Genomic DNA, 25,092 nt, shown 5'->3' on the forward strand with positions numbered 1-25,092 from the left:
AAGGCCTGATAATTCTACTTCATTACAAATAAAGTATGTGGTTGAAGAGAAAAATAAGCTTTAGAGCATACAGAGTGGTACTGTAAAACAAACACACACACTTCTCCATTACAAGTCTAAGCATTCATAAAAAGATTTTATTTTGCTGAAAAAGAGTAAAAGTTAGTACTTGGTCAAGTTATAATACTGGAAACTACCTTCTGTTCCACCTTCTGTGTTGTTTTAGCCTCTTCCTCTCCTGCTACCTGTTGTTGAACTCAAGAACTGCTGCTTGTCCTGCCATGTTAAATGTAGTTGCTATAAAGAAGATGCTATCTTTTGCTATCATTTCTATTAGCGATGTGAAAGAGGAATGCCTTTGCTGGAAATAAAAATTATGTTCATTCTTTGGACTGAAATGAACTCATCAGTCTGAGAGGCCTTAGAACAAGATATTTATAAATGCAAATTCCCCCTCCCCCCCCCTTTTTTTTTTCGCATCACAGCCTTAAAAATATCAGACAGGAAGAAAGAGAAACATCTGCATTGATTTTGATGGTTTAATACTCAAGAGTGAAAAAGTGTAAAATCACAAAGCTTATACCACCACAAAAATGCAGTTTCATTGCAAATAACCAAAACACAAGCTGCCTGCAGTCTCATACAGCTGACATCAACAACCCAGTTTCAACATTCTTACCGTCTTTTTAAACACCTGCTATTCACAAACAGTCAATACAGAGTTCTGGATCTCTCACACATCTTTCTAGATTTGATTCCTAGACCAGTGGTTTACACATTTAGAAAGGAGTGCCCCACTTCTGATCTATTTCAGCATATAAATACATAGTTTTTACCCCCCAAATTAGTAATTATTATTTTAAAAGCTTTTTTTTTCCTAATCCAAACAGCATAAAAATTATTTTTATTTTGTATTTAATGAAAAGCACAGCTTATATAAGCAAGCTTCAGAAGCGCATGCTGACTGAGGTGATATCACCAATCCTTTCAGCCACGTTCTAATACTTATGCAGAAAGTGACTATATAGGGCGAGTTAGTACATTACACAGTAAGTAAGGTATATTTGCACTTACTAGTAACATATGTACTTATGGCCCTCATTCTGCAAATGTGACTATTAGGCTTGCAGGATGTGATTGTCCACCTAACTACGTTTTGTTGCCTGGAGGTAGTGTTATCCAAAAGCTGTCATTATGCCAAAATGTCTCAGGTTAATGAGAGCTAAATGGAAAATTGGCTGCTTATATAAAAGTTTTTAAAACTTATACCATCCATACACATTTATTCATAGGTATAAGATTTCTTTGTTTTCACGGCCTGAAAGTATTCTTCCAAAGGAACTGTGCATATATTTAAATGTTATGCTAATGCACATTGACAATTCCCTAGACTAAACTAACTTTCCAACAGCTCACTAAAATCCTGATCTTAAATGGAACTACAGAAAGTACACTAAAGAAATTTGTCTCTCCAGGCAATCAAACCAGTACTGTATTTTGGTATAATCTACTATACCTGTCAGTGATGTTAACAGGAATTTTTAAAGAGGTGTTCTTGCCTCAGTGGAAACAATACTGTTTATTTTATTTTATTTTTTTCTCCTGCAATTCTAAGGACACCTGTGTTTTGTGATTCACATGCTCCTTAGTGGTTTATTCCTTCAGTTGACATAATCTGCTGAGCACGTGAAGATAAACACAACGGAGTGTTGGTAGAGTTTTTCCTAAGGAGAATGTCTGTCAAAGCTTCCACAAATTATCAATAAATAGGATTGACCTTGTAAGTTGCTTTTTGTTGACTACAAAATACATTCTCTGCAGTATTCTTAGATTTATTTTACAGAAAATGTTTAAGTTATAGGTTAGAATCAAACTTTGAGAATAATAACACTTTTTTTATTATTATTATTTTTTTATTTTTTAACTCTGTTGCTTATTATAGACCCAACTCCTTTCTTTATTTAGTTATTTACTACCTGAAGTACAGAATTTGCTTGCTTACAGTTAGGCATCTAGCTGGAAAATTCTGGTTTATATGCAGTTATTAAAATAAACATGTTACCATTTTTAAAAAGTAGATGGTCGGCTAATGAAACAAAACTATAGGATGATATTAGAAGTATGACAATTAATAACATCCTATTTATAAATGGAAGCATGGGATCTTTCATAAGCATGTATGAATAATTAAAAAAAATATTATTATTATTACACAGTGAACGGTATAAATAAGCTCAGCATACATGCCTTTAGTGCTTCTACACACCTCAGTTTCCTATTCATTTTCCAGCTGCATGTTACACAGCCAATTTCAACAAATGAATTCATAGTATATAACTGAAAAAATATCCAATCCTGATCAACACTGGCACTTGTGCAGTTGCATTTATATAAAGTCAGGAAAATATACAGAAAATTTTGTAATGCAGACAAACCTCCTAAGTTTGTCTTTGGAACACTGATAATAGCTTAAATATACTTTATACAGCTTTAAATTTAGTTACTAAGGCACACAATGATTAATCTGTCCCATATCTGAAACAGAATGATATGTCAGTCAGCATGTAGCTTCTCCTTAGCTTTGCATTTACATTCATATTATAAAGTCGCAGTCAGTTTTGAAAAATCTAGCTTCTGTTAATATTAAATAATCTGAAAAGTGAATATCCACGCCAGACTACGATAGTTTCACTAGATTCTGATCTGGGTTAGCACACACAGAACTATGCTTACAGAACCACAGGAAAATAATTCTGAGACTACCAGACTGGCACACCAGAGCCATCCGGATACAGCTGTGTGTGCTCTGCAGAGAAAGTGTGAGAGGGTGAGTGAGTGAATGTGCGTGTGTGCATGTGAATATAGCAAATATAGCAGCTTTTCATTTCTCTATGATTCATAATTCTTGTATTTGTCCAGTATCGTATCTTCTTACCCCAGTGACAAAAATATTTTTGCTGCTATTTTTGTTTCTGCTATCACTGCACAGTTCAGTGCAGCTACTGGTTCTGGCTTCCGATCTGGACTTTGAAGTCACTGAATGGCAATTGTAAAACTGAATTACATCCTTCACTTAACCCATGTGCAATCCAAGTGAATTAGCCTATTTTCAAATGGTTTAAGTAGAAACCAACTTTGGCCTGAGAAAAATGTTATAACCATAAAAAGGAAAAAAAAAAAAAGTGTGTGTGGGGTTAAAATCTCAGGGTGGATTTGCAGGGCTAGGGAAAAAAGGACATCTCATTTGTAAACAAAGAAAGGATTATCTGGAAGTTACCTGACACGTGATGATCACAGACATGATCAGTATCATTTTTACATTTTTTCTTCAGAACGGAGAACGTATCAGCTAATTCCACTGTTACAAAATTATGCACTATGTAATGTTTAACACTTCACTCTTATCCTTAGCAATACCTTGTGTCAAGGTAATCAATATACTGCAAAATAACTTGATGTTGTTAATGTGTGTAGACACTGAAGCTGTAAAGAGTTCTCCTCCTTACATCAGCAGTAATACTATCTAGCTTATTTTTTAAATTGGATTTTTCAAAAATATAAAGTGTACTCTGCAACCATAAAATTAATATTTCTCACTAGGAATATCATGAGAAATTCTTGCTTCAGTGTTACCTCTTCTTTTTTTTTTTTTCATTACATTGTAGCTATACAAATATTACCATTTTTGTCATTGCTTGCTATGCGTATTTCCATCCTAAGGATTTTTTTAGTTGTTACGGATGTAATAATCTTATCTTACAATTTCATTAGGTATCGCATACAAGTACACAGAAATGGAACTGAAAACCAGCTACCTACCACTTTCATGAGTCTTATGACCTCTTATATTTGTGGTTAGTAGCTTAAAAGAGAATTGTTGAGTATTTTAGTAACCAAGAAGAATACAGTATTCAGAAACTGAAAAACCCTATTCAAATACACACTTGTTAATTAACCTGCTATAAAACAAACAAAATTACAATCCTTTGAATTCCTCACTAGTAAATTTCTGTCTCTATGGGTGGAAAAATCTCAGGTCACTGGAAACACATCTGAGGAAAAACGCAATAGCATGATTTCTCCCAAAAATAAAATTTCCAGTAAAGTAAAAAGTGTGCTGAATAGGCAGAGGCTTAGATTTAATACTTCTCAGTCCACTATTAGTATCTGAACAGATTGAATGTCTCCCCATCCTTTTTTTTTTCCTGCTTTAAAAAAAAAAAAAAAAAAGGATAGTCAAAACCTGTATAAGCAAATTACCAAGTAGACTTCATTAAAGTGTCCTTTCAGAACCACTGTCCATCGTTCTCATCATCTTCCTCCTCTTCATGGTCCAGATAGAGAAGAGCAACTTTCTTTTCATCTGAAATAACTGACCTTTGGTCTACCATTCTTTGCAATTGTACAGTTTTATCAAAAACAGACTCCTCCACTACCTTTTCACCATGACCTTGGGAGAAACTGGAGAGAACATAACCACTTCTTTTACTTTCATTTCCTACAGTGTGGTCACTTTCAACTGTAATCTGTGACTGATTAAAAGAAGGGTCTTGCTTATTCGATATGAGCATCGTTGCTTGCTGTTCTCCACTTGCCACTGTAGATACTCCACCCATATTGGAAACATCCATTTGAAAAGTGTAAGATGTTTCTTTGGATCCTACTTTAAAATGCTTTATGGACCTACTGCTCTCAGATGACTCTCCTATTTGTGAAAGATCTTCCAGTGTTTCAGAAATGGGTCTTGTAAAAACTATTTGCTCAGTGTGAGTTTCCCCAGGACTTATTTTAACATGCCTGAAAGATGTATTGAAATCTGAGCTTCCTTCAGTCTCTGAAAGATGTCCTCCTTTATTAATAAGCTCTGGGATTTCAGAAAGGGAGCCCTGATATATGATACGCTCAGTGGTTGTAACTCCTGTCTGACCTAGTCTAAAATGCTTTACCGAGCCTTCTGAATGAGTTCCGTCTCCCACTTCACTGATTTCTATGTGCTCAGTGACGGGACCCTGGTAGACGATTTTTTCAGCTGTCATAAACTCTTTGGGACCTAATTGAATGTGTCTCACTGAACTTTCTGTCTGTGAGAAGTCTCTGTTGTCACTGACCTCCACTTTACCAGAGATTGGTCCTTCAAAGATAACTTGTTCTGTATGAATCTCTTTTGGACCTAATCTGAAGTGCCTTGCTGATCTGACATCCACAGACCCTTCTGTCTGAGAAAGATTCTCCGAGCTATTGAGCTCCAGGGAGCCTGAAACAGGCTCTCCAAAAGACATTTCTTCAGTTACTTGCCTTGATCCTACTGTAACCTGTCTTGTGGACCTACTGAAATCTGATGAAAATTTCTGCTGGGAAAGATTTCCAGAATCAATCTCTTCTATGGTTGTAGTACTGGGGCTTCTAAAAATTACTTCTTCTGTAGTTTGGATTTCTTTAGGACCCAGCTTAAAATGCCTCACAGACCGGCTCACCTCTGATGAGCCTTCTGTCTGAACAACATCTTCCGTAGCACTGAGCCCGAATGTTTCAGAACCAGGCTGTTCATATATGATCTGCTCAAATCTCTGGACTTCTGTTGGACCAACTCTAATGCGCCTGATGGATTTGCTCTCATCAGTTGATTCTGGTGAGTAGGAGACTTCTCCAAAATCTGCAGTTTCCGAAACTGAACCATCATAAGTAACTTTTTCAGTGGTATGATAGCCTGTGCCACCACTCCTCCTCACTGTGGATGAACTGTAGACTTCTTGAGCCAAAGGAGTGTAATTATCACTGCGTGAAGAAACATCTATTTCTATATCGCTTTTACCATCAACAACTCTCTCTGAGCTCTCTTTTTTCATGGAGTGCAATGTTGTCTTCTCCTTCTCACCTGCAATTACTTCACCAAGCTGAGCTACATCAAACTCATCAGCATTAAGGGTCTGAGATAGATTGACTTCAGCAACAATTGTCACCGAGCCTCCCTCATCTGTTTGGTCAACTTTTTTTATATCAAATTCTAAGCTACTAGATTCAGCTTGATTTTCTTTTGTTAATGCAGACAGCTCCTCTTTCACGCTTTCTGGGAGACTGCCTTCCAGCTGCTCCAAAGCTTCCTTCAAGTGATGTTTAGGGTCCTTAGTTTCCTTTGATAAAAGACCCTTTATTGAAGTCTGAAATTCTTGGGGTATTTTTATTTCTTTTTCAATAACAACAGATTCAACATGGGATGTTCCAGCTTTGGGATGCTCTGCTTTTAAAATATGGGCACTTGCTTCCTCTCCTACCACGCGATACGTTTCCTCTGCAGAGCTTACACCTTCATCCCTCTTACTTTGTGTGCCTTGCAAGAACTCATCTTGCCAAGAATACTTAATAGTTGATTCCTCTTCTATATGAATTTGTCCATATACTGAGTCATCATCTTTTTCATTAACGATGGGATGATCATCGGGAACAGATACAAAATATTTTTGTTCAATAGGTGAGTCATCTTCCTCGGTGACTTCCTCCACATGAGTGAAGCTCTCATGGCGTTGTTTCCTCTTTTTAATATCTTCATGTGTAAATGTTACGGTTTGTTCCTCATCGCCATAGCGCTTCTCTCTCTCAGGGAATGTATCTTCCACTTCTTCTACTTCAAAGGGTGTTGAAAAATCAGTCCTTTCATCAGTGGCATAATCTAGTGGTTCCTCTACAATCTCGACATTAACAGACAAATTCTTTTTGCCCTCACTTCCTTTCAGGCCCTGATGTACTATATCTTCTATCTTCTGTTTGGAGGGAGTTCCCTCAACGCCCTCTCGAACCACTTTTCTAACATCTTGGTTAGAAAGACTTCCTAGGTCAGTATCAGAAATATCTATCTTTTCCTGAACTCGAGATTGCACTGTGGTCTTAGTCTTTATTTTCCCATCGTCCGGTTGTTCTTCCTTATTAAAATAGGTGACTTTTGTGTCTGTTGATATTTGTGAACTAGAAGACTGTGTAAAACTTTTAAGAATGTCAGCAACAATATTTTCTGCAATGTTTTCTGTTGACAGAGTTCCCGTTTTATGACTTCTGTCACTAATTCTCTCTTCATCTTTCAGACTAGATTCTGTGACATGAACTTTGTGAATTTCATCAGACTTGGTTACATGGTCATCTGTGGAAGTTTTAAAACCTTGAAACCTGATGTCTTCTTTATTCTTCTGAGATACTTTGTCAGGAGCTGTCGTTTCAAGAGTGATGGGTATCTCAATGACATCTTTGCTTCTGGATACGTCTGTATCTTTTTTGGTTGATTCGCTTTTCATAGTTCTTGCATTAGAAATATCAGCCCCTGTTACCTTCTGATTAATGACTTCCTCACGGACATATTTTCTCTGTTCTACCCCTGTTTTTGTCTCAGTCTTCCTTCCAAAATCAGCACTTCTTTCTTGTACAAAAGTCTTCTCATCTGTCTTCTTTTTCTCCTCCTTTGTTTGTTTCTCCAGCTTATCTTTTTCTTTCAGCAGAGATGTTCTTTCCTCAGTTGGTTTGCTACCTTCTCTTTTTTCTTTTACCGTGGTCCGAGTTTCAGTTATGGTTTCTTCATATGTAGATGGTTTAAAACTGGTATTCAGCTCATAAATTGGAAATTTAGTGAAGCTTGGCTTTGTTCTTATATTTTCAGTAATCTCTGTCTTTTTGTCTGCTTTGCTGTCCTTGTCTGATCTTTCAGTGTGTGCTGATTGTTTTGAAAAAGATACTGTGGATGAAGCTGTAACTTCTGTCTTCTTTCTTTCTGGAATTGTCTTTTGGTGCATCTCAGTGTTTCTCCAGCTGCTGTAGGATGGAGTAAATGCTCTTAATTCTTTGTGGTCTGTCACAATCCTTTCGTCCGTTCTAACAGTTGTCGAAGGGCGATATGTTGAACCAAGTACATCTCTTCCAAAACCTTTTCCACTCGCTGATGTCTGTGATCCAGCCTGTGTTGATTGAGCGGAATAGTGTGCAGAGCTGCTTATACTTGCTGCAGGTATTCTGTATCTTGTATCAGTGATCCTGATAGCTGGCGAAGCTTGATTTTTATTTCTTTCTTGATAAGCAGAGTAAATATCAGTGTAGTTATATGAAGTGTTTATAATATCTGCAAAAAGAGTATAGGTGACCAAACATTAAAATAATGGCTTGTATCTAAAAAGAATGTAAAATAAAGAGAAGTAGGAAATGTAATATTAGAATTTTGAAAGAAACAATGCCTCTTCATTTTCAGTGAAACTTTGGCAAGGCATTCCAGTAGGTTTTTCATGATAATTAAGTCTATGCATAAAATATATTAAAGCTGAAAGCAAAGCTTTTTACTAAGTTGCAAGTGCTTGCTAATTTTATGTTTTATGATCTACTGGTTATTATATTTACTTAAGAATTACACACTTCAAATTTATATTAAGGTTCATTTACATTTAAAACTTCTTCTTAAACAATGTTTGCTAATATCCTTTTATTTTTTTTTTTGCTTTGTTAGTCCAAGTGGCCTGAAGCAGTTCAGTTTCTATGAAGAATGAATGCCATATCTGCCACCGTATAATGTAAATAGTCAACACAAATACAACTCTCTGTTGCCACAAGACACAACAAACTACAACAAAAGAGAGTAATAAAGAACCTCTTAGGCCATATTTGCACAAGCTAATAAAATGGACCAGGAAGCACTGACTGGCTTTAAGACTGACTCAAATTTCCTATTCCTAAAAAGCTAGCCACATCTGCTCTGACTTCTGTAGTGCTTCCTGGCCCGCAGTAACCACTGAGCACACCTGAGCATTGTCTGCAAAAGGACCAGATAGTCCAGATCAAAACCATGCCAGGGCAGTGCTAACAATTTAACACCACACACAAATGTATGCAAGTGTTTCGGCCTAGGCCCGACTGTTTAATTTGCTGCTACAGATACAGCCTTCAAGTCTCTTCGGGGACTACTGCCTATGATAGGTTGATGATTTTAAGACAACACTTAAGATAAAACTCAGGCGTATTATCTAGACTAATTCATGAGAGCAGAGAGTGGCCATCACAGTCAGATGAAAGGTCCATCTCATCTAGTGTCCTGTTTTCAGTGACCAACAGTAGATACATAGGGAAGAGTATAAGAACAGGGCAAGTAAATAGTGATACTTCCCTGGTATACTCTCACAGCCTCCAGAGATTTGCAGCTCCTAAGATAGAAATGGTATCTTTATGTTTAGTAAGTATTGGATTTTTCTTTCGTTACTCTGTTTAAATCTGTCTTTAAACCCATGTAAACTTATTAATACTCACAACATCTTGTGATAATGAATGCTAAGGTTTTAACTAAGTTTTGTTAAATACCTCTTGCTCCATACTTCAAAACTCCCTTCAGAGCTATGGGCATCCAAAAGCTTTGCTTTTAGAGCTGTTTTTGCTATTAGAGCTACAAAACATCACTTCCTGCTTACCTTCTCCACCTGATTCATGATTTTATGAATTATAAATTATCTCATATAGCATAGCACCATGTTGATTTAAAATATTGAAACTCAAAATTGACTCAATATTCACTTTGCAGTACACTCGTAAAATTCAGAAACACCGTAACGCGATAGTTTCCAGTTATATTTAACTTCATTCAACTTTCATTTTTAATAGTAATTTTTTACCTTGAGGCAATTGCCCTGCAAGCTGTTCTCTCCATGTAATAATCCACTGGTTGCTCTCCCCTTCCAACAAAGCTCTGCAAAACACATAGAAAGCATTCCATCAAGTATTGGGAAGAATAATCATAATATTTAAAATGTATAAGTCTTAGAAACTGAAATAATTATTCTGCAGGTAGGTCAGATCCTGAGAGTTTTTCACATCCTGTATTTTTATCAGTGGGAATAAGAAATCTTTAGCTCCTTCCAGATTCTTAGTTTACTGAGTCCAATTCTTCAGAACAATACAATAATCTTACAGTAGGTTATAGCAAAGAAACCATACAGTTTTAACATAAAACTTCCAAATTAGTCAATATACTGTTTCCTGACATGGACAAGATCCACCAGTTTCCACTATGGAATCACAGAAGCTAGCAAAATTTTCCAGAACGATGGTCTTATAAGAGAGTTAGGAAAAAATGAATCCAAACAAAACTTAGCAAATATTCAGTAAAGCTTTTTCTGAGAAACACATGGAAATGTTTTATAAAGAAAATGCAAAGATGGGAAAATATTAGAAAGTGAATAATCAGCAGCTTTCCTGCTGGTAATATAGTACTAACAGTGGTGCAGATGATGTATGAGGGACTGATACACCCAGGATTTCTAATTTCTATCCTCTCCAAAAGAAAGGGGAAGAAAGGTATTACTTCTGCTGTCAAATGCTGGCTAGTGCTGGAGGAAACACAGTGTTAAAGTGCATTAAATAACTATTTTTAGATCTTACTCTGTCTGAAATGAACACAACATATTTTACAGCAAAGAACTTAGGAAAAAAAAGCATTGCGATAGAAACTGCTTGGTTTCTTTTAGTGCCACCTCTCTTTGTCTCTTCCATCCTTTTTTATTCTGCAGCACCTCTCTAACAGTTCCAGAAGCTGCCACTTCCACAAGCCTTGTGATCAAGGCTTCCTCATGTTGACCAACTAAGACATCATATTAGCTCAGCAGCACTTTTTCAGAAATGGACAAGACAAACTAAGTTGTTCACCTTTACGGAAATTATATCATTACAAGCAAAAGAGCCTGGATAAAAGATCCAGCAGGGAACAACTGCTGATAATCTGCTCTGTAGGTTTGCCTATTACCTACTTTCAGTGTGCTAACTCACAGAACGGGGACTGCTAGGTTGCCTCTTCTGCAATCTATTGCTATCCTACCTTTATGCCAAACATAGTTCCCTACACAGCATGCAGGAGCAAGGACAACACCTCCCCTCAAGAACAACCTGACAGCAGCAACAGCCTCGCTCAATTCCTAAATAACTTGCTACCCTCCATTTTCTTCTTTCTACAGCAGTGGAAAATACTCCAGAGGTACATTTCACAGAGATATTAGCAAAGCTGAGGGGCAGAACATTTTCAGAAATAACTGTTCTACATTAAGAAAATTCATACAGGCACACAACATACTTATGTACCCTTGGGGGAAAAAGGACTAAGTCCATTCTCTGTAATTATCAAACTGTTCTATAAAAATAAAATTGTTGGCTTCTTCCATTTACCAAGCACAAAAAATAGATGCCAGGGTGACATCTTATTCAGTCCTGGAATTGTTAGATATGGTGGTCCAATAAGACTGGGTGTCAGAATTCCTAGTAAATTCTCTGGAAATTTGTGTGTGCTTTCTTCTCTCTTTCTACCTGTATGCTTGTACTGTCTGACATGAAGTATGTCCAGCTGCTCTTCAAGAAAAGAAGAAAAAAAAAAAGTGTCCCTTTTTCCACTTTTGCTGAGGCATGAGCTATGCAATACCCTGAAATAATGCTAAACTGCAGTGTTGCAGTGCAGCAGCCTAAAAATCCTATGGCAGGTTCTTTACATGTGCAACTAAATGCGATAATCAGCATGGTACTTTGGTGTTTTTATAGTCACTTCTACTGCTGAGGTAACTGTTTCATCATTTCCAGTTTTGGAAATGCCAGATGTTTTGTACTGATAACACAGAGCTGCAACATGAAAGTTGTCAAGAGGGAGGCTGGAGGATTGTGATAGCTGAGGCTTCAGACTCCCTGGGAGGAGCTGAAAGTGCATGAAGATTTTGGGATAAACACATTTGCTGGGCATTTCTAGAAAAATGAATAATACAGACATTTTAAGTATCACCTGTAGATCTTACATGACATGACTAATCTCTTGGACATTGCATGCTTCTTTTGGTTTCTGACTGCTCCTAGATCCAGTAGGGCAATGCAACACTTCTAGAGAGCGTTCCCAGAGCAAACATCTTATCTGATGAAGTTAGTGGGTGCCAACAATTTTGTTCTGAAATACATGCCAGAAAAGTTGGTAGCATTACATAAGCATATCAAGGAGCTGGCAATGAAAGCGTTAAGCATGATGAAGGAAACTAGGAATGTGGGTAGTTTGACTAAGGATTTCTGGCTGCTGTTAAAACAACAGTTGTTCAGTTGCTGCAGCAACGTATGAAGTCACTAAAAATAAGTTCCAAGAGGTAACTGTATATGGCAAAGGGCAACAGCACACAGAAAAGCCGGGGCTGAAATATTACTACTGAAAATATGTTGTAATTGAAAATGAAAGGCAAAGCTTCATGAAACCTCTCTAAAACTGGACAGTGTTTTACTGTACACAGTTCATAATGCATTTCATCAAGCTTGTCAGATAAACAAGAAAATATTAAACTGACTTTAGTTTAATAAGCTAGCATAAGAAACTGTAGTGCAATGTACTGAGCACTCGGGAAGCCAGCAAAGTCAGGTTCTGTTCAACAGCTTCGCCATCGCTTTAGTTTATGCAGGGCATTTTGCTTCTCTGTTCCTTTGCATATCTTCTTAACACCAATTATTTAAGTTGTAAGCTCTTTGTGGTAAGGGCTGCTTTAAATCTTATCTTAAACCTGAATAATAGATTAATCTTAACTGTATGAACTTCTAAGTATTTACAGTAATAACAAAAAAAAAAAATCTTCCAAGCAGTACTCTCCTAAAAAATAACTGCCAGCCACTTCCTCGAGGTCAGACCCCACATGAGATATATCCACACTGTGCTAAGACTTGGTTTAAATGCTGTCAGAAAATACTACAACTGCACCTTTAACTCATCTCATTATTAATACTGTTTATCTAAGGTAAGCAGCTACATGGTGGCCAACCTGAAGCCCTACTGTGTGCTGGATGATAAAAATTAGTCCAGGAGAGCAGGTGGATGAGATAAACTGGTTGGGGTGGGAAGAAATAAGTTACCAAAAGTAAAATGATGCCACGCGAATGTTATCATGGTCATTCACAACAGCAATAGCTTGCTCTGTCTCAGTTACAGAAACGGTTACAGAAATCTGAGATAAGGGTAGTTAGCCAGCAGGCCATAAAAATTCATCCTCTCCATCCCAGGTATTTGAGAAGGAGTTAAAAAAAACAATACAAAACAAACAAACAAACAAACAAAACTTCTCTGAGAAATGGAACAGGGGAAGCATTTTTAAGGGGTAAAGGCCAATCCCACACATCTCATTTCTATCTCAGGATGAGAGAACAAGGACAGTGTGAAGAACAGCTGGTGACTGAATGCACATGAAAATCCTTGGGCATGATAGACTCAGAATATTTTCCAGGAAAGCAAAAGACATATGTGGTATTGGACGGCACAAGGTGTAAGCAGGCTGTAATGCAAGTGACTGTAGAAGCTATGGTGAAGAGCTGAGGAGGCCTTAATGTTGGTGATGATTTCGTGAGAGGTTGGATAGGAAAGGTGTTGATGGAGGAAATCACCCTAAGAAAGATTGGAAAGTAGGCCTGACAAGGAGGTCTTGACAATGACCATGACCAAAAAAACATGCTTTGTAGGCTCCACTGCTCCAAAATGCAGGGTGATAGCCGAGGATAGAACACTTGTGTGACACTAAGATTTCAAAATAAACTATTTTACCCTTCAACGACAATAAAGTTTAGGGAGATTTAGGGAGAAACCTTAAGCAGGTTTTCTATCTGCTTTTAATTTTAGAGTCTTAAACAGTGAATAGTTCACCACTTCTTTCTGGAAATAAAACTCAGGATAGTTTAAGTAGTTGTGGTTTTGCAGGTTTCCAAGAACACAGACCAAAATCAAAAGGAACTTGATAAACATTTACTAAGCACTGGAGAAAAAGGATTGGGAATGAATATTTCCATGAGGTCTAACTTTATAAAACCATACAAGATTTCACTTCCTGAGTGGGCCTCAGCGCCCAGAGCAGAAAGGCTGAGCAGAATCCTAGAGGAAGTATACTTGGTCCCTGGGGAAGGGTGTTCCTTGCAACAGGGAACCTTCTTGCCAGTTCAGAAGCAGTACTGACTAATGGAAAGAACTAGCTTTAAAAATGGACCTGTAGGAGTTGTAAAACAAAGGGAAAATATAGGTGGGAGGTACAAGGACAGCTCCAAGAAGTAGACCAGACACCACACCCTTAACCTATAATGCCAAGAAGCAAGGAACTGCCAAAGCCTTCATGGAAACTTCTCAGTGGAAAGTTCAGGATGTTGAACTGAGCCTGAATAGGTGCCTTTTGTTTCCAATATGCATAAGCAAGGGTATATGTGAAAATGAATGGAAGCTGGGTTCATGTGCCATGGGTATCACAGATTGAAAGGCCTGGCAGAAAGACTGGATTTCAAAGTATAGATGAGCAGTCCAGAATTGTCTTACTAAGCAGCTTACTAACTGGATCCATGCTTTTACCCTCTGTCAGCAGAGCTGATAGAGGCCATCCAGTAGGAAAGGCATTATTTTCTTCAGTGAGGGGAGGGGGAAAGACAAAAAAAAAAAAAAAAAAAAAAGAGGTAAAACTGCATACACGTAAAACAAATAAAAAATGCTTTCCAGCTTCTGAGATTTTAGAAGAATTTTTTTTTTTTTGCAAGCATTAGGTTTTTTTTTGGTGTGTTTTTTGTTTGTTTTCTGATCTGAACTGCCCATTTCTCTGGATTCATCTCCAGATCTTTTCCAGTGGATAGATACTCATTTGTCCACTGAAGTCTGCCTTGCCAAGAGCAGTGATACCAGTTGCATTCACTACAAATGAATGAAGAAACCCTACATGTTGAGAAAGCATCTCAACTGGGCAACGACCACATGCTGCAGATGGATTGTTCTCTGTTATCAAGGGCTGGGAATCCTTAGACAAGCCAATAGTGTTCAGATAATCAGTGATAAAACTTCTGGAGAAGTTTCAGAATTTCCTAGGCTTACAAGGCAGAGCAGGAACAGTGACAGTTCACTTATTAAGTAAGAATGTGTCAAAACATCTAAACATCTGGGCATTATCATTCCCAGTTCTGGCTGAATACTAATCATTGAATCAATTCTGAAACTTCTGTTAGTGTGAAAGTGCTAATCCCATTTTGCAGATGAATAAACCAGAAGGGGAAAGTTTAAGTGAAACCAGAAAAAGTCAACGTCACAGATGGGATTAAGTTTAGAAAAATCATATTTTTTGGCAAAAGTAACAGAATGCACACAGATAAGGATCACTATTGGCTAACTTTTCCAGAGTCTGCCTCTTCCACTAATGATGCCCCAGACACTACTGGCTTTCCAAGGATCACTGGGATCCCACTCCACCAACAAACATCCAGGTACCATTTCTCACCAATTTATAGCAAAGAACTTGTCCCACAGGCTGCTTGTGACTGCATCCCTTCCAGGAGCCAGCCTGGGGCTGTGCATCACAGCATACAATACTCAAAGCACCTTGCATGGACTCTTTTTACTTTTTGATGGACTACAGACATCTTTTGCTCTCTAGTTTGTTACCAAGCCATTCAGAAGTTACTCTTATAAGCTTCTCAAATTTTCTGTATGTATATATATAGAGACTGTGTATATTATATATAATATATATAGTACTTAGTATTTATTAGCTGAAAAGTTGGTTGTTGATATATGAAATATGTCAAGAATAAAACATATTTCCCTAAGAAACCAAGGATATAGAAAGCCAGGATTTAGCAAATGCACTTTTCTGTGACCTTCCCGCTATTTTGCAACTGAAACAAAACAAGAATGGGAAACTCATTACTGACATTGGTATTGCAAGTGGCCGGTAGACAACATATTTAAGTGATGAAGGTTGCTGTGTAAGTTGACAGATGGCAGCTACACTGCCTCACGTTTTACTGATTGAGATAGTGGCTTCTCAGCTCGTAATCAAATACAGCATCAACAATTCACATCAACCTGATGTCAACTTGACCAGGACTAAGGTGGTTTCTTACATACCAATATATTTGCACAAAGGTAATAGGAGGATTCCTGTGGTTTATATTGGCTTCTCTAACATGTTCTACAGACAGCAGAATAGAATGGGTTACCACTAGAGTTAGTTTTGCCCAAGGGATCAAATTCCATTCACCTCTGCCCACTGCTAATGCCTATCAGTGTTACTTATGAATAATGATATTTTACTATTCTTACAGTTTTTCCAGCGATCTCAAACAACATCACATATTAAAAGCCTCCTGAAAGGGTGTCATCTTGCTTGCACAGTCAAGCACAAAATGGCATGATAACCATGTCACAGAACAAGTCAATGGCAAGCTAAAAATTGACATTAGGGGTCCACTCGCTCTGATCTAACAAAATTACAACACATACAAGGAGTCTAGATCTGAGGCTCTGAAGTTAACTACTGATATTTTAAATGGTGGAAAGATGAATGGGATTCCCACATCTGGGATTTAAATTACCCTCCGATTAGACAATTGAGTGTGACCGCAACTCTTACCTGTAAGTTTCAATCTCAAGGATGAGGCCGGCTTTCACTTGCAGTAATTCTTGATAGTCCTTCAGGTAGTCTGTGATCGACATGCTCAGGATCTGCTTTTCTTCTTCTAGGGCGTCGATTATCCGCTAAACAGAAATATTGATTCTCAGTTTTGAATGAACTTCAACATCTGTCACACTTGTATGCCTAATAACTTAAAAGCTTTAATTAAACAAAAAAATAAATAAATGAAACTCTGAGAGAGCAATAAAGTAACATATTCTATCACTTCAAAAAACAGAACAAATCAGCTCTGTGACCTCCCCATATGCATTATTATTGAAGCAAAATTTTATGCTAAGATTTCACTTTATGCCTTATGAAGCTAGTTAAATACTTAAGCAACACCCATTCAAATGCCCTGTACAAGTTATCAAGCATACTTAGCAGGGAAAATACACTGCTTTATAAATGTGACTTGAATGTGATTCATTTTATCATTTTAAGAGCTTAGGTGTAAGTGTTTGAATCATACTTCAGATTGGGAATTCTGGCAATTTCTCTTTGTTAGTATTTTGAGGTCCATAGACATGTGTGCCCAAGCCAGTCTCTGGATTCAAGTATCTGGAGATATTCATAGTGTCTAGAAGGTAAAGGATAAACCTTCAGAGGTTCCTTCCAGTCTGTTTTTCTACAGTACTTGGATGCCTGCTTCGTAAACCACCCAGTATTCTCCTAACAGCTACTCAGAAGACATAAAAGGGATTGCTTATTTTCATCTTGGTAACTCAAAATAACATTGCACCTTTATATGACGACTATAAATGATGAGAGAGTAGGACTGATGAGAAACCTGTCCACCTTTCTTTAACAAGTTTGAAAATGGAGGAAGAAGCTGATAAGCAGAGAAAGGATCCAAATTGATCTAAATTTGAACACACTCTAAAATACTAAATGGAACTTTAAATACTGGGTAACTACACCCAACAGAAAAAGCAAAGACTTATTCGACAGAACATTAAGATTTGATTTAGACCAATGTAAGTGACTCCTCTTGAAAATACACTGCAGGACATGAGTACTCTAATCACTGGTGTTACATCTCACATGAAGGACAAATTCCCACCTCCAGAAAATAAACCCTCCTCTGATAATTGAAAGGAGCTTGTTCAGTGCAGACTCAGAACTAAAAGTATTGATGTTAGCTGCTCAGTGTGATTCTTAATGGTTTCCTTGCTACGGATATAATCTACTAACTCAAATCTGTCCTCCTCAGCCAGCAGACTGATGCTAACAGAAATGCTATAGATTACACCTAGTTCTGGGAGCTAGGAAGACAGAAAGGATATCTCAGCAAAAGCCTGGCTCCATTTGGTTCACATCACATTGCACTAGGCAGGAACACCAAAATGCTACTTACTGAACAAAATCTCATACACACATACAGCACTGAACAGGATTTCATGACAGCATATATTAGGCACATCTTAACAAATCCTTTGCAACACAAAATGCAAAATCAAGACACGGGTAGTCTAGTTTTCAAAAATTCAAAATACTTCACTTTTATGCTTCGAGTGTTCAATTATCACAGTGTGAGCAGCAGCACAAAAACAAAGATAGAGCAGGGGACTCCCCACTCTGTTTAATGCCATGATGATAACACTCTTGGCAGAAGTGAGGTTTAAAAATTAAGAATATGAGGTGCTGGCATTGCCAACATTAATGGCCTTTTTTAAAAGTAAAAGCAAAAAGAAAGCTTTATGAAGGAAGCTGCCTGTATCTTCATAGACATGTAGGTGTATCTCTATAACACATTCAAGTACATTTGCAGGTGTTGATACACAATTACACTGATGCTTGGGTATTAAACTTAGGTGATATGACAAACCTTGCCTACAGTCCTCAGTGTATGTTAAACTCTTCTTTTTTTTTTTTTTTAATGTCAGAAGACAAATAATATCTGAAGCTAATAATAGCAAATAATATCTGAAACAACACCATCAACCATCCCCTGCCTCATCCAGCCTGCAGCGGAGGTAACACCCTGTGTGGTCGTGCATGATGGCAAGCAGAACCACTGACCTTCAGCAGCTCCGAGGCAGCAGGCCTATTCAAGAACTGACACAATGGAAAATCTCAAGATGAGAAGGGAAGAAAAGTGCCAGGCCCTGCTTTTAGAAGGAAAAGGCTATCAAAAAGGAATGGAGGAGATGCTGCCAGAACCAGAAGGGTCAGTGAAAGGAAGAAAAGACAAGAAAGACAGCATCTCTATGGGACCAACTACCAAAGGTGGTAAGAGCTCTGATACAAGACAAGAAGTGATTCAGGCATTTGTTGCCTCCCCATTAAACAGAGGCTAAAGTGTACATATGCATGCATATGTTAAAAAGAGCTTCACAATGCACAGGTGTTGCCAAAGCCCCAGGAGAACCTATACAGAGAGTCTGTATGCTGGACTAAGGGTGCAACTCCAAAAGACTGGGGGTAGGCACGCCTGTGCTTAAGACATAGGAACTTCGGTTCCTCACCCCAAAGGTCTGCAGCCTGACTTTGAAAAGCCACCGAGATTCTACCCACTGGATTCGGAGAGCACATGGGATCCAAAAGTTTGCGTTAAATACAGTGTCCTAATGATTACCATAAGGGGCTACATACCTCGGCCAACTGTGCAATAGCTCTGAAGGAATTCATTCCAGCAGGAGCAGACATTGTATAGACTTGGGTGGCAGACAGCCACCGCCTGGCCTGCCCTGATGTTTAAACACAATGCAGAGGACAACTGGCCTTACGTACTGCTTCCAAGCATGCTAAAAGGTGTATGAAGTTTGGGAGGTTGCAAGCTGACCAACTTCCATTTTGCCAAAGGTAATCTGCATTGTTGAAGCCACGTTTGCTTCACAATGGAGTTTCCTCAAAGGGATTAACTTGTAAAGATTTGTTTCTCATCTACATCAACTGTCCTCCAAGTTGTGGTGAGGTCCTACTAGAACCAAACAACTGAATCTGAGTGATAGACTCATCCTTCAGATGTCCCTTTCCAGTCAGCAGTGGGAAATTTTAGAAGGGCAGTGGCAGGAAAAGAATGTACTTGGGTTGTCCAAACTGTACCTACTGAGGGAATAAAACCAGGGTTTCAGACTCCAACCCTTTCCATCTGGTACAGTTCACCAAATCCACAGCTCACTCAGTGGCTCAGTAAGGGGAAGAACTGACACTCTCTGCTTAGCTGGCTAGAAACTGGTACACAAAAATGCACATAAAATATTGATATGTTAATTTGACAAAATGTTTTCTTCTCTGGGACACCCAACAACAATGACATGGGAACTAATCCTAAACCCATAGAATTAGTGAAGAATTTCTGCCTCTTTCCGAAGCAGCAGGATGAGCTGTGGCCTCTTATACATCTGAAAAATACGGGGCTTCCTTCTGCTGTCACTCCATATGCGAACTGGCGTTCAGATCACTGGGAGCTTTTGCGTATTATCAGAGCACACAGCTAAAATTATGGAGGTAAGACATAAGAGATACACTGACTTCATCCCTCGGCATCCAGGACGAGTGAAAACGTTCCAAACAATGCGTGATTTACTGCCTACAGGGTTCAGCTGAATTATAACTCCAAGCACATATTTCTATTTAACATTGCTGAAAGCTTTAGCGAGGATAGGGATGGGGCAGGAGACAAAGATGGACATATAAGGCGACTGGATGATATATGGAAAGTATGAATAAATCTACTTGCTATTGCAGCTGCAATGGACAGTAACCACTTGACTAAAATCTGTACATACATATCATTTCTATGTGACACTTCCCAATAAATAACCATGGGATAGATGCTCTTTAAAGAGTAATTTGAAATCCATGCTAAATATACTTCCACCAATAAAAGAAGCAATGACAGGAAAAAAAAAAAAAAAAGAAAGAAAAAAAAGAAAGAAAAGCTTTGATCACACGAATAAAACCTGAAAAAGCTATTTCTACACAGTCTATCTTCACCAGATGTGAATGAAAGACTTTCTTTCGCATGTACAAAAGACTGGCCATTGGAAGACCTTTTCCATTTGAAACCCGGCAGTTTAAATACGGAACTGTTCAGAAGATTTAAACCTTATGGTGTCATTTTCACCACAATTCAGGTATTTTTTATCTATCTATATTTATATACAAAGATGAGACAGCTCACATGTTTTCAAGTTGGATATCAAAGCACTGTTGTTTTTTTCTTTTATTACTATTTATTACTAGCTATTGTTCCTGTAAAAACACAAAGCATGCCAGATGCTCTTGGGAGTAACACAGAAGTTTATCATCTCAGTAGCAAAATTACAATCCAGTTTTGGGTATTGAAACAGAACAACTGCAGGGCATGCATTGATTTTGATTATCTGACTTCTAAAACGTGTTGGACTGTCTCCACTTGCTCTTCTGTATAAAATTCTTTAAAATAGCAAGCAGATACAGAAACAACACACTGGTATAAAAACACCTAGCTGAGTTGAAAGAAAGAGCTAGGCATCTGAGCACACCCAAGCCCACTGGTTCTAGAAGAAAAATTTGTAGTGTCGATAATGAGCGATGCTAAACACTCTTTTTAAAATAACATTGTATTTAAAGGTTTTCAGTTCAAGCAATGATGATTAGAGGTCAGTGATGTTTTCATTTTAAATCCCTAATAACAAAAATAGATAGTGAAAAGGACATATTTTGAAAATCAGAATAACTGAATATTAGTAGATATATGTAAATTTATATAAACTTATGCTCCTAAAAAAGGTAAAAAAAGGTTTTTTTTTTTGTTTTGTTTTGTTTTGTTTGTTTGTTTGTTTTTTCTCATTACATTTTCATCTGGCTTTGACCAATAGACATATTTAATTGCTGAGAGATTTACATACAACTTCCACAGCTTGGGAAGAGTTTATATACATAACTGGAAGAATAAACTATCCTGTCAAAAATGAAAAAAAAAAGTTAAAAGCCTTTCTGATTACTTCTTAGATGCCTAATTTGCCTCAGTTCACAGCAGTCTGCAAGCTACACAAGTTGCAAACAAGCTAGTAGTGTACAAAAACCAGACCCACAGCAGCAGGTCCCTGTCCCTGCCCGCTGGCCAGCACCTCCATGACCTGCCATGGCTGTTCGACCCAACATGACCACGAAAACACGGGGTTCGGACAAACAAGGAGCTCCAGCAGAGTGTTAGTAAAAGGTCTAGCAATGAACAAAAGAAATGTTGCCCTCAGGAAATGGATCGATGATCTGGATGAGCTAATATGCGCTCTGTGCCCTAAATCTGATGAACTGATATTTTGTTGTCCTGGCATCTGCTGATCAGTTCACGCACACAGGGTGATTATACGTGCTGCCAAGCATTTTTCTGCCAGCAAACAAATCCTCAGCTACAGATGCTACGGTAACTCTGTTTAAAACAACCAAATATCCACCTGAAACAGCTACAAGCCACTTACAATGTTGAAGTCTTATCTCCAAACAATTCCCACTCAGCTTTACGTTGTTGCACTGTAAGAAAACTCCCTGCCTTCAGAAGACTAACTTTTCTCAACTACAGCATGGACTGTGAGCATTTCTCTATGTCCAGAAGTGAAAAAAAAAATGTTTTTGGATCTTTTCTCTGATCCCAAGAGGTCAACCTCAAGTCCCCGGGGCAGAAGGGAAGCTCCATGTCCCACCACCCAGGGACATGGCTCATCCATCCCAGCGTCAGCCTGAGCAGGGCCCTGGCAAGGCTGCAGCTCTGGGGAACTTGGCGAGGGCACATTGAGAGGGGAGCACCTGTCACCAGCGGCTGTCACAGGGTCACTGTCACCCTGCGGCCCCCCACCCTTTGCAGCAGGATCTCCCTAAAGCAGGGCAGGGGGCTCCTTGCAGCCCCCAGGGATGGGCTGGGCAGCAGCCAGCTCCTGCTGGGCCACCTCCTCCTGCAGCCCGGGGGAATCCTGCTGCAGGGCTTAGGGGGCTCCAGGGCTCACATCCCACCGGGGGCCGGGACCTCGAGCAAAAAGCGAGCGGGAGAGCAGGAGGAGACCCCGGGGGAGCAGCGAAGCGGCCGGGTCCCACCACGGTACCTCGTACTCCTCCACCTCGGCGTTGTGGCGCTCCTGCCCGGCCAGCAGCTCCTCCTCCAGCCTCTCCTGCAGCCCGACCAGCTCCTGGCCCTGCCGCCGGAGCTCCTCCAGCTGCTGGCGGCACTGCCTGCCCTCCTCCCGCAGCAGCTCCAAGTTCTCCCGGCTCCTCTGCGCCTCCTGCTCCTGCAGCGCCCGGATCTGCTCCTGGTATCGCAGCAGGGTCTCCCGGCAGCTCTGGCCGAGCACCATCTCGTAGGTCGCCTCCAGCTCCTCCAGGCTCAGCACGGACAAGGGGGGCGGCAGGGCGGCCAGGTCGAGCCGCAGCTCCCGCATCTCCACCACCTCCCGTCGCTGCCTCTCGGCCAGCTGCCCGTGCTCGACCTGCAGCTGCAGCAGCAGCTCCTCCAGGGCCACGCAGTCTCCCCGCAGCCTCTGCAGCAGCTCCCACTGCCCGGCCAGCTCCGGCTCCAGGCGACGCCTCGCCTCCAGCACCTCAGCGCCCAGCAGCCGCAGCTCGGCCAGCTCCCGCCGCAGCCCGTCCCGCTCCAGCTCCGCTTCCAACTTGGCCCGGCTCAGCTCCTCCAGCTGCACCCGCAGCCAGCCCAGCTCCTGCTCGGGCACCCGCAGCCCCACCAGCTCCTGCTGCCTCAGCTCCGCCAGCTCCCGAGCCAGGAAGCGGTTCTCCTCCTCCAGCTCCCGCACCCGGCCCACGAAGAGCCGCAGCCGGGAGTTGAGCTCCTGCAGCTCCCTCTTCTCATCCCAGCCCGCTTCCCAGCGCCGCCACATCTTGCCCGGCCTGCGGGCTCGGGGCCGCAGCGGGTCCCCGGGCTGTCCGGCGCCGTTCCCCTCCTGGCCGCCTCCCCGCGGGGCTCTGCCCGGCCCCGCCGCTCTGCCCGCTGCTCTGCCCTGCCCCGGCCCGGCTCGGCTCGGCCCTGCCCGGCCCCGCACCGCCCCCCAGGAGCCGCCCGCCCCCGCCCCCGGCCCCGCTCCGCCGCCCCGCGGCGTCCCCTGGCGGACCCGGCCCGCTCCTGCTGGGCAGCTCGGGGTGACATCGGGGGGTGACATCGGGGGCTGACACCGGTGGTAGCGGGGTGGTTGCACCAGGTATCTTGGAGGTCTCCTCCAGCCCTAACGGTTCTGTGGTTCCAGGACTCCGCGAGCTGCTCAGCAAGGAGGCAGGGAGGCATCGCTCCCTGTATGATCTACCAAATTAGAGGAAAAGTTGAGGATGACTCATTTGAACCTTTTTCATCTCCCTAGGCACTCTTTCTCTCGCTCCCTCTCGCGCACACAGTTCAATTCTCGAGCAGAGCTTTGCTGCTTCACACAAGGCAGCCAGCACCTGCACCTCTACCACCTCTGCATTTACTCCCTGGGATGGTTCCCAGCACAATTCACACTGGGAAGCAGCTGGAATTTGGCACAAGCCCTGTGAAGCTGGGGGCTGGGGCACAGCCATACGGCATCCACCCTCTGGGGGCACAGCATCCCCTGTTCTGCTCTGTCCCCCCCTTCCTGAAGCCCCTCACCTCTGCAGCCCACCTCTCTTTCTCTCAGAAAGGCCAAATTTTGGCTGCTGCTTGGCTCTCCACAGAGTGAGTTCCCTTTTAATCTCAATAAAGCCTCTAGGATTTGAGCCCAACCACCACAGATAAATCATTGGCTTTGGCCTAAAAGTGAGCCAATTCAGCCTTGGCAGATTTGCTCTGTCAGAGGTCACCGGGAAGCTGAGATTTACTAAAGACACTTGCTTTTTCTTGGCCTTGTGGTCAAAATCAAGTCCCTCGGTGACGCTTTAACACCTGCTGTTCTTTTATGAGGGAAACCACTGTGCTTCTGGGAGGAGGTAGGTTCCTGTGGTTTACAGGCTTTTTCTACCTCTGATGTCACTGTTAGCCTAAAAACCCCAAATAAAGAGCAGGCTGGCAAGCAGCGTGCTGCCCACAGCAATGCTGCTGCACTGACAGGAGCAGGGCGGTTGGTTGAAATGAGCTTTCTGGGGCTTGCTGTAAATGTCCTGCAAATGTCAAGCTAGCGGTCGCTTGTTCTTTCTTGCCGACAGCTTGACTGATTTCTTGCTGCAGCTGCATTCATAAATTTTTATGATTACATTGTGGAAAACCCAGGAGGTACTGAACCTCTGCCTTTATCTCTCTTGAGAAAACACCACAACTTCTCTCTAGATGCTGAACAGCTTTCCAGGCTGGGGAATCAGCTTGTTGTGAAACTTGTGCCTGTTGATGTCTGCTAAATGGCCTGTAGCTTGGTCCTGGGCCTTGATGTCAGCAGCTGGGCAAGAAATTTGTGGTCTAGGATAGGGAACAACTGTCATGAGCAAAGTTTAGGCCCTTGCTGGAGCAGAATTGACACCGTCTGACCTGGATTCCAGCCCTCCATAGCCCCCAGGTGTGCAGATACCTGAAATGCAAACACATCTTTGGCATCCTTTTTCCTGAAGACTTAGTTTGTGCCTGCAAAAGAAGGAAAGGGAAAAGCAACCTGACACAATCTACCAACAATGGGCAAATGGAAAACACCCAGAGGCTTCTGCTTCCTTTATTATTTGTCTTGCCCTAGGGGAACAGGGGTGGTGGAGCCACAGCTTCACTATCACAGACCCTGAAGATGGCTGC

At 40.8% G+C, this 25,092-nt stretch overlaps 1 protein-coding gene and 1 long non-coding RNA gene across 3 annotated transcripts; one reads left to right on the forward strand and one right to left on the reverse strand.

The window, feature by feature from the left end:
- Positions 1-525: 525 nt before the first annotated feature.
- On the reverse strand, positions 526-23,341 carry SYNM (synemin). 2 transcript variants are annotated; one of them, XM_084532533.1, is made up of 4 exons: positions 22,460-23,341; positions 16,389-16,513; positions 9,630-9,703; positions 526-8,098 (listed from the first exon to the last, which is right to left on the reverse strand). In XM_084532533.1, the coding sequence occupies exons 1-4, from the start codon at positions 23,243-23,245 to the stop codon at positions 4,287-4,289; spliced, it is 4,797 nt and encodes a 1,598-aa protein (XP_084388659.1). In that variant the 5' UTR covers positions 23,246-23,341; the 3' UTR covers positions 526-4,286. The 2 variants fall into 2 exon arrangements, with proteins under 2 accessions (XP_084388659.1, XP_084388660.1); XM_084532534.1 differs by lacking the exons at positions 16,389-16,513; positions 22,460-23,341 and adding exons at positions 9,131-9,167; positions 11,173-11,500.
- On the forward strand, positions 11,862-20,139 carry LOC311442859. Its single transcript, XR_014696915.1, has 4 exons — positions 11,862-12,122; positions 12,607-12,758; positions 15,156-15,240; positions 18,317-20,139. It is a non-coding gene; the product is annotated as an uncharacterized lncRNA (long non-coding RNA).
- Positions 23,342-25,092: the final 1,751 nt, after the last annotated feature.

The sequence above is a fragment of the Aythya ferina genome, assembly GCF_964211825.1.
Source record: "Aythya ferina genome assembly, chromosome: 11".
Lineage (NCBI taxonomy): Eukaryota > Metazoa > Chordata > Aves > Anseriformes > Anatidae > Aythya > Aythya ferina.